The sequence below is a fragment of the Temnothorax nylanderi genome, unplaced genomic scaffold (assembly GCF_030848795.1).
Source record: "Temnothorax nylanderi isolate EJ_2023f unplaced genomic scaffold, tnyl_v1.0 TNYL_tig0068_pilon, whole genome shotgun sequence".
Lineage (NCBI taxonomy): Eukaryota > Metazoa > Arthropoda > Insecta > Hymenoptera > Formicidae > Temnothorax > Temnothorax nylanderi.
In genome coordinates, this window is record NW_027249130.1 from 854,630 (window position 1) to 865,402 (window position 10,773).

General features: G+C 35.3%; 1 protein-coding gene across 2 annotated transcripts; it reads right to left on the minus strand.

Moving 5' to 3' along the window:
* Positions 1-10,773, minus strand: LOC139773768 (transcription initiation factor TFIID subunit 4). Of its 2 annotated transcripts, none has more exons than XM_071708480.1 (10): positions 8,821-10,773; positions 7,698-7,913; positions 5,440-5,556; positions 4,954-5,283; positions 4,439-4,609; positions 3,913-4,178; positions 3,585-3,751; positions 3,368-3,498; positions 2,998-3,180; positions 1-2,855 (listed from the first exon to the last, which is right to left on the minus strand). In XM_071708480.1, the coding sequence occupies exons 1-10, from the start codon at positions 9,856-9,858 to the stop codon at positions 2,586-2,588; spliced, it is 2,889 nt and encodes a 962-aa protein (XP_071564581.1). In that variant the 5' UTR covers positions 9,859-10,773; the 3' UTR covers positions 1-2,585. The 2 variants fall into 2 exon arrangements, with proteins under 2 accessions (XP_071564581.1, XP_071564580.1); XM_071708479.1 differs by having other exon boundaries at positions 7,635-7,913.

Genomic DNA, 10,773 nt, shown 5'->3' on the forward strand with positions numbered 1-10,773 from the left:
TTTGTTTTTATATTTTATTATCTCACTTACTGCTTACTGCTTATCCAGTACAATTTATAAAAATATCATAATGTACCAAAATTGTAATGTATTGTTATTTTTTATATATATATTCTTCTCTATTTATAGATATATTAATATTCAACCTACTGGCAGTAAAGAGAACGTTATGATTTATGCACGTTTTACGTTTTACCTCAAGATCGAGTAAAAAACGGTATAATAATTGCAAAGAGGAACGATACAGCTAAGTGAGGATTTTTATACGCGATGTGCTCTCAGCAAAAATTGGTACATAATGATGGTTTCGAACGCTTCCCAAATAAAGTATGCAGTTATTAAAAACGACTTATTTACACAAGATATACACATTGCCATTATTTCTGTCACGATCGTTTGGATATTAATTAGACAGGTCAGATGGACATAGTTTTTAGTTCAAAATTTCAGTATGTGTAAATGCGTCTTAATCGCAATAACTCTGTCAAAAATGATCAAATTAATTGCAATGACAGAAAAAATAATAAATTGAAGTACTTATATATACATATACGTACGTAAATTATGCCGCCTCCAATTATCCCTCCCATATTAACGCTTCAGACGTATGAAATTCTATATACCGGTATCATTTTTCCAATTACATAAATTTTGTGCTACAATACATTACAATTCATATGTCCAAACATATCCTCCCTACGCATCATATTCGTTCAGTCTTTTTTACGTGAAACCGTCGACCAATTGAAGCAATTATCGCGTGTAACAGTAACTAACAATTATGACTATTACACGCGTCCATTCTTCATTCTGATTTATTGACACCTGAAAGCTAAGAGACGTCATCATACGTCGGAATATATTATAATAGAATTATATTATTTTAATATGCCCCTCTGTTCAAATTGGAAGCACAGAAATTGCTGAAGTAACAAATATATTAAATGTTGATATAAATTATTCGGCATTGAACATAGAATACGTAAAGATATTCTATAACGAGACATGTTTTGTGCCAAATAATCTAATCAACATGTAGGTGTGGATTAGCAATAAAGGCGACATACTGCTACTTCGTAATAGGCATTTCAAAGATTGGCAGTACTCGAAAGTACGTGAGATTTCTTTTTTTACTGTGATTAATAATATAAATCTTGGTGACATAAAATGTTATATCAAAAATTGATAATTAAATATGTTAACAAAAGTATCGGAGTATGAAAGATTAATATGAGAGCTGTAAAACACAATTAACATAAGAGAAAAATATCTACTAAAAATGTGCTTATATTGCACTAATAATTTCACTTTATGTTGTAAATGATATGATGTAAGGTATAAAGATCAACCATGTTTTACATGTATGAAACATTGTTAATTATATGTCAAAAAAGAATACGGACTTGTAAATGATATAATATAAACCGACATAATAATCAATAAGAATCAATGAAAATAGATATTTTAAGCATTGTTCTCTATGATCTCAGGCACCCACGTACATTTGTGGCTACTTTTCTTTACATATAAATCAGGTACTCGCTTTGAATTTGTTTTAATTGATTATGCAAAGTATTTCTGCAAAAGTTCATTATGCAAAGTATTAGCAGAATCCGCACCAAAATTCCGAGAAGGAAATATAAATAATTTAAATTAACATCAATCAAAAAAATATTGGTTATTCTTAGTTTTGTAAATATTTCTTTAATAAAAAACGTAACAGCTAATTTTTTTATAAACACTGAAAATGTTGATTGCAATATACAACATAATATACTGATAACAATTCCAACTTTCGGTGGAGAGTAGCTATATTCTGTTGTACCAACATTGAAATTATCACTATTTAGTAATTATGTGTAAGATATTGTACAAATTATTCCATACTTTTTGGACAGTGTGCTCGCGGTATTATTATTATTACATTACAGTTTGCAAAAATACGATTTACTATTATAACAAAACCTGCTTATTTTACACTAGCGCTACAGTGTCCAAAAGTATAGGTCAAGTATTACAATGCAGCGAGCCTATACGTAATGACAATGTACACTCATTCACTTAAATGTCTTCAGCCATACATTCACCATATAACAATATTTATATATGGCCATACACGCGTTCTCTCTCTCTCTCTCTCTCTCTCTCTCTCTCTCTCTCTCTCTCTCTCTCTCTCTCTCTCTCATCTTCTCTTTCGCCACGAAGGGACTATATAGAGACTAATCACGAGACATGTGCTCATACACATTACTCCTTTCATCGATGCGATTTTGTGTTGAAAAATAAAGAACGATCTATTATGTTACATTTAAAAGACGTATACTACAGTTAAAAAATGTTCAGTCATTTACAATAGGGAAGCTTAGTATCGACATGGTAGAAACAATTTTACCTTGAATGTACGCAGAATCCCAAGCCAATTCCCAATAAGTTTCATTGCAGTAATATGCAACTCGCAATAACTTACTATACATTGCAACGTAGATTAACGTCGCACGATCCATCGAGGCCAGCTCATACAAGACCATGCAGATAGAGCGCCAGATTTTGGGCGGGTCACTAAAGTTCCTGCCCTTCACAGTGCATCACTTCAAATACGATTTATACAGTGTTGTGCTTCTACACGTTTCTTTCTCTTGTTCGAGAAGAAATACCAAATCCTTGAAGTTCACTCTCTTCAAACGTGGTCTCATTGGCATTTGCCTATTTAATCCGCTCGCCGATGCATTTGCGCCGGGAGTGCTGTTGGTCGATCCTGCCACATCGAGTTTAGGCTTCTTCCGAGGACCAATTGCTTGCAAAGCTGTTAAATTCGCCTCTCTTTGTCTCAATTCTTCCATCTCTGCACGTTGCATCTAAAACGTTTTATCCATCTTAAATAAATTGTAGAGATGAAACTGTGGAGGTAAAACCCACAGAAATTGTCGAGAAATATTAGAATTTATATAGACATAGTTTATCATGCAAATCAATTGCAAAATTAAATTAATATATTACCTCTTTGGCCTTAGCTTTTAATTTTACTTGCTCAGGATCTTCTGTTTTTGACCGACTCTTTGCAGCACGTAAAAGCATTTCTCGTTCTTGTTCTTCGTGCTTCCTACGTTCGACTCTATCTAGATCTTCCAAAAATTTTAATTGCGCTCTTACATCTTGTGTTACTTCATATCTAGGATCAACCTGTAAGAATAAATGGAATATTACAAAAAATAAAAAACAAAGCTTCCTCTATGAGGAAGCAAAAAAACACAAAATATCCACTAATTTATATAAACAAAATAATTTCAATTAATATTAATACGATTTACACCTATATAAATAGATATAGAAATACAAACATAAATAACACATTCCTCTCAAATCTTACCTTTATAAGATCTATCCTATGTTCTGTGATGACCGCTAACTTTTCTACTAAATTCTTTAACCTCTCTTGAACAGCATGCGAGATTAAAGCTGCTACTTCTTGGTTAGGTTCTTCCAATCCGTGACTGGATGCTAAATTAACAAAAATATTATTGTTAAAACTAATTCGTATATTATTCCATATTCATTTAAAGTAGTAAAAAGAAAAGTGAAATTACCAATTTGTTTAATTCTTTGTTGTAATGGTGTCATGTGCAAAAATACTTCATCTTTACAGGATCGTATTTGGGTACCAACAAATTCTGTAGAACCGAGTATTCTTTGAGATTCCTCCGCAAGATTAACACCGCCCATAGCTGCTACATCATTTATATCATCATCCGCCCTACATAAAATAAGTCATCACGTTGTTATATATTTATAATAATTATGGTCCATTATTTTTAAATAGATGTTTCTTTGCTGGTTTCTTCACTCATTTACTAATTTATTTGTAATAATTAACTATTTATACACTATTTATACACTATCTTTAGCAAAACTTACGTATATCCTGCTGACGAAAACGACTTTTTCTCTTTCTCCTTTGCAGCCGGTTTCTGAACAAGAGAAGGCACTACGGCTTTATTAACAGTAGTGGTTGTATTGAGTGTTTTGCCTTGCGTAGTAGTGACTGATTTTACAACCGTGGTTGCGACGGTGGGTGGTTTTTGCACAACAGGGGCAGTGGGGCGAATTCCAGTTGTTGCTGCTGTCGTTTTCACAGCATATGCTGCGGTTGGGCTCCGAACCACTGTCGTTACTGGTCGAGCCTAAAACAATACAATTTTTATTGTACATTACACTTACAAAAAATTGCAAAAAAAAAACGCATAAACTTTTAGTACATTATTAAAACAATAACTTCTTTTTAATTTTATAATCTCATTTCCATTTGTATAAATATATTAAATGCTAATTAAGAAAATCATAGATATATATTAAGTGAAAATTGCTTTATGAATTAATATTAATTTATATATATAGATAAAAATATATATGCTAAAATTAAAAAAAATACTAAGAATCTTACCAGCCTCTGTGGAATAGGTTGAGCAGGCCGTGGAACAGTCGTTGTAACTACTGTTGTTGCCGTCACTGGTGTTGGAAGCGGTGTCATTACTCTCACTTGTGTTGTTGCTGTCACAGTCGCCGTCACAGGAACGGTTGCTGCCACTGCTACTGCAGGTCTGTATTGAGTTTGCTACAATATATAATAATATTTAAGTTAGAAAGTGATGCAATAATCCTGTAAAATTGTTTGTACAATTATTTATTGTTATATCATAAATATTTTAAAAAATAGCGGATTATATAGAGTAAAACAAATAAAGCATAACAGATTAACAACTTAGAAAATATCGATTTTAAAAAATGTTAGTTTTGTTCACTAAAGTTCGAGTTTCTTTTTTTTTAATTAAAATTTCTAGACAATCTCTATAACTTTTTTTAAAATTATTTTTAACTACTGTTACGAAAAACTAAATTTTTTATATGTTGTATATAAACAATAAAATTCAAATGTAGAAAAGATTAAGTTTATTTTACCGTGATAGCTGGAACAGCTGAGGCTATGGAAAAAACAACATTGGGTGGAGGAGGCTTTATTCCCTCTATAACTAATTCCTTCGTGACGAGTGATTGCCGTAGAAGAGGCAAGCTTTTCTTCAAAAATCCGATAAGACATGGTTGTGGTGAAGCATTTAACAATTTTTCGAGTCTGTCACAGAATTCTTCTGGCTCGACCTTAGTATCAATTAATTCTTGTATCAAAGTTCGGACATTGCGTTCCACTGCTTTAGGCTCTCGACTAGATAACTCTAATAAGTTCGCTAAGAATTTACGGCACTTTTCTTTGGTATTATCAGTAGTTTGACGCTAAAAGAGAAAAAAACAGCATTATTTTAAAACTGTGTATAAAATTAGATTTTATTTCGTAGAATTTAATTTCGTATAAAATTTCATATGACGTATACACTACTATTCGAACTTGATTTATAGGGAATTTAGCTTAATAGAGAGAAATATATATACCGGTGTAGATGTTTGAGCTGTCTGAACAGTGGTAGCCGTTGGTGCAGAAGTGGTTGTAGGTGCAGTAGTCACTGTTCCTGGGGTTGTAGTAGATGTAGTAATAGTAGGAGCAACAGTCTGTAGCAGTAAAATATTTTTACAATACATTAATGCCATTGAAATATTAAAATTATAATCCATAGAATATTATAAAACTTTTATATGTTCATAATCATGTAAAATGAATAATTAACGAAACTTACATGCAGAAATAATAATAAAATATAATAAATAAAAAAATAAAGTTAATAAACTAATCGTTATATTTAAAATAAATTGTACAATATGAAGAAAAGTGAATTATTGAGAATCCTTGTGGCACATGTTTACATTCAGTCTACAACAGTTTTCTTACTTCTTCTTAATGACAATGTAATTGATGTAATTAATGCAATTTTGAAATAACACATTAAGTAAAACCTACTGATTTTCAATATTATATTTACATAAAAATCACGAATATAAATAAAGAATATTTTCTGAAATTTTCAAAAATTTCAGGCAAAAATGTATAAGTGTCATCCTATTTCATTATTTACTGCATGCAACTAGAAGAATTTTTGAAAATTCTATATTACTACGTTCGTGATAAATTACAAACTGCATCTATTTTTCTGACATGCATGCCAAAGTTCAGAAACAATAGTCTTATGAAAAAGTATTAACTCGCTGGCTATTGCAGATGATGTACATTATGATTTCATAGAAATTAATAACTTTCATTAATAAATAGTTTGACTTTATTATGTTATAAGATATAATAACAACAATATTAATACTTAAATTAATTGCTATATATATATATGACTTATCATTACAACGTATTTTTTAGACGCACTTGTACCTTGTACAGACTCATATTTTACAATTTTTTGTAATTGTAAACAGATTATTAAGATATATTATAGAAATAACGTATATCATTAATCAATATTCATTGATTGTTTTACTTCAATAGCTTACAGAATATCATATCAGCTTCTATCTAATTTCAATTATATCAGAATTATATCAGAAAATGTATAAAAAACTTTTATCTTATAAAAAACTTATATCAGAAAATGTATAAAAACTTGTTTTGAAAGTAATTGTGCAATATGTCAATTTTTTAACCAAATTATACTATTATATTATATATATCGTCATTATTTAGGGCCGGAACACAATACAAAGGTACAGAAAATAGGAACAGGGAATAGGAACAGAATGCATTGATACACGGCTTGCGATAGGATGAAAATCTACATTATATTGCTATTCCCTGTTCCTATTGCCTGTAGCTTTGTGCTGTGTTCTGGCCTTTAGAATGTATAACATAATAATAAAAAGAGAAAGAAAGGGAGAGAAAAAGAAAGAAATAGATTTTTACAAATATTTTTACTTTTGATTTCTCAATACCAATTACAAAATAAGTTTTAGAAAATAGATTCATGAAAATTTTGAATAATTACACATGCTTATATCAGAAAAAAAATAAAAATAAGTTCTAAAAATATATCGATAAAAATATATAAAGAATAAAGGAGCACATAAAAGATATGTATAAATATCCTCAATTACGTCCTTCTTTAAAATAATTTATGTTTCATCCAGCATAGCAGCTCCTACGTAACACCTTTAACCAATATTTCATGCAATTAAATTTGATATAAAGACATTTAATTTTAATGCATTTACTGCACTTCATAAAACTCAAGACATACTACCAGAGAAATGCATCCCATAAAGTAAGCTAATAATGAGATGTTATCAATTATACTAAATTTTATTAGAATGTGGATCAAATGTGGGCTAAAATAAATAGACACTATGATGGTAGATAACAAAATTGCTTAGGAAATTCTTTTGCATTCAGAATAAATATTTATAAAAATTATAATTATAATTTTAGAAATTATATAACATACAGTGCCTTAAATACAATAATGCTAAATATTCGCAAACAATCAATAAATAAAGAAACAACAATAATACAAGTTTTATGTCGTGATAAAATTTTAAAGTAGTGGACAAAATAAAATAGGCAAATAGACAAACTGAACATAAAGTATATATTGGCTTACTGATAACATCATTCCAGAAAATAAAATCACAAACTAATAAGTATCTACAGTAGCACTACAACGAGTCTTGTAAGAGGTATAAAAGTGCGTCACCTGAACAGATTTTCTTAGGGTGGCGAGTGGTGGGCCAGTGAACTGAGTATTCAGCCTACTTACAGTCGGCACTGAAGTTAGGCGGTAGGTAGTGCCTGGAGATGGTGCAGCGACTACCGCATTGCCAGTTATACTATTCGGTGTAACTGCAGTACCAGTAGGAGTACCCGCAGTTGGAGCTGGACCCACCCTCAATAACTGATACTGTCCATTTTCTGTTTTTAATAACAGATGACCTTGAGTACCAGCTTGAAGGCTATGAAGTGCCTGTAAGGTTATCTAAAAATTGAAAATAATAATCGTTAGTTACCATCATATTCCTCTATATTTTTTTCTTTTATCATAAATAAATAAAGAGTTATTATTGGGCAACTAAATTATATATATGTTAACACTTTCACTGCCGAATGGAATAAAAAAAAATGGGCACAGTAACAACTGTGCTGCAAGCAACAACGTAGAACTACGTCAACTGTCACTATTTCATGTTAAAGTATTCAGCGAAGGAAAGTAGACGTAGGGCTACGTCAACTGTCTTTGGCTGAATAATAGTGAGCTCGCCGTCTGTTCTTTTTCAGGAAGAGAGCTTTCTGAACTGCACATTGGTGCAGTAAGTTAAGTTAAAACAAAATATACTTAGGCCTGTTCGTTTTCGCTCCAATTCTGAACTAGTGCAATAAGTTAGAATAAAAGAAAATATATTTGTTTCATTCTAACTTATTGCACTATGTTGCACTAGTTCAAAAGTGAAGCGAAAATGAACAGGCCTCTTGTCTCACTCTATCTTACTGCACTACTGAGCACCAGTTCAGGAAGTTCTTCAAAACAGAACAAACGGATTTACGATACACGTGATCTGTGTGGTAGGTGTATTGTAAATGATACACGTGGTAGTGAAAATGTTAATAGTTAGTAGAAGTAAAGTAATACGAGTATTAAAACTATATATATATATATGTGTATATATATATATATATATATATATATATATACATATTTACAATAAAACTTAAAATTTTTAATATAATTTAAACCGGGTTAAGACAATATAAATATGCAACAGAAAATGCTGTATAAAAATAGATTTTAATGCTTTCGTACATACTATACAGATATATGTAATCTTGTAAAAAAAAAGCAATCATGTTATTTATCGAAACAACAAATGCTAAATGGAACGTCTTACCCCTGGACCTCCAGCTCTTGCTCCAACCAACTGTTGTCCAATCACCACTCTTGGCGTAACCTGCTTATTGGCTTGCTGCCCCGCTACCGGCGTGGCGGGACGCATCGCATTTACATTGAGGATTTGAACATTACTGGGTACTATCGTCGAGGTAACCCCAGCCTTAGCCTGCAACGCTGTGCTGACCGCGTTGCCAGCCACCGAGACCGGGACAGACATTGGAACTGAAACCATGCCAGGCGCTGCACTGGTCTTGATCACTAAAGCTGCCCCTGTCGGCTTATTCACTGCGGTCACTGTTTGACTGGCTGCCTGGCTGACGGAGCCGACATTGGTAACAACGTTCGACGTAGTCTGCAGCACTGCCTGCGACGTTATACCTAAAGTACCGTTCGCTAACTGCCCGACAGTTTGAGCGGGAAAGGAGAGCTTATTGTTTGTATTCGCCACCCCCGTGGTGGCTATAACTTGCCCGACCCCGGGATAAAGGAGCTTCACCGGTTCGTGTGTCTTGGTCAAGCTCGGTATATGCGTGGTCTGATTGCTGGACACTTGGTTGGTCGTTACTTGATTGATGTACGTAACGGCAGGTATCCCTGGCGGCTGTGCGTGCTGTTGCTGCTGCTGCTGCTGCTGTTGCGGCTGCTGTGGTTGCGGCTGCGGCGGCTGCTGCTGCTGCTGCGTGGTGATGACCTGTGGCGCCACTGTGTTCGATGTAACCACGTTCACGGGCAGCAGAGTGCTGGTGGTGATCGACTTGGTGACCTCCTGAGTCATCAGACTGTTCACGGTAGTCGCACCGCCGCCGTTCGGAACCCCATGTTTCTGTGGCTGCACCGCGGTGATGGTGCCCCCGTTGGAAATAGCGCTGTTCACCTGGTGATTCTGCTGGCTGACCGATGCGGTGCTCGCTTGATGGCCGGCGACGGTCGGCGTGGACGTCACAAGCTGCGTCTCGAGGGAGCCCACTATCGCGTTCACTGCGGATTCGTCGACATCCGTGCTCAGAGCTTCCTCCAGAAACTTAGCTGACGCCATTTTCTTCCAAGCTCCAACTGTAAACTGATCTGCGCATGCGCCTGTCGCAAATTGCTCCCATAGTGCCTTGACTCCCCTCCCCTTCTCTCACCTACACACACACACACACGCACACACTCCTACGCGGCGAGTCCACGGTGGTTTACCGTCGGGCGGTACGCCCGCCGATCGCGTTTCCCCAGCGTTTCGTCATGCCGGCTCCGGTTCTCGGTGTCCTCGACGATCGCGTGCACACGACCGCGCACTTCTCATAACGACGGGAGGTCGCGCGTGCACGCCGTTCACGCCGCGAATCGTGTTATGGCCGCTCGGCGGCGCGCACGCAACACGTCACCCGCCAAAATGGCCATCTTCGAAATGCGCAGTCGACGCGCCGTTCACGCACGCACGCCGCACGCGTCGATACTCGCCGCATGGCTACGCGCTACGCGATACCGAACTCCCGCGTGATGTTGCGCGAGAAGAAAAATCTCGAAAGATTTTTCCCGCCCGGAACCGCACTCGCGTACTCGATTTAGAGGGAAAAGAAAAAGCGCGTTCCGAAACCGATTGTTTCCTCGCGTTCGCGTCTCCTCGTCACGCGGACTGCCGGCTACGCCTCGGAGTAAACACGTGCGTAGATCTGCGGGAAAACGTGGATAGCTTTTCTTCTTTTTCTTCAAAATTATATGGCACCGGGTAGAATGCAAAGCCCACACCCATAGGCCATACGGTCAACAATAGAGTGTAATCCTGACTTAAGGATACAATCTTCGTTTATTGAACTAGTACTCTCTTAGATTTACAGCTTGAACTAGTACTGAATTAGTACTCTTTTTAGATTTATAGCTTTCCTTAATGGTATCGTGCATAAAGCTGAAAGTCGCGTGGAAAAGTAGACAACGTGGGTGGCGACGCACGACCGGCACGACGCAC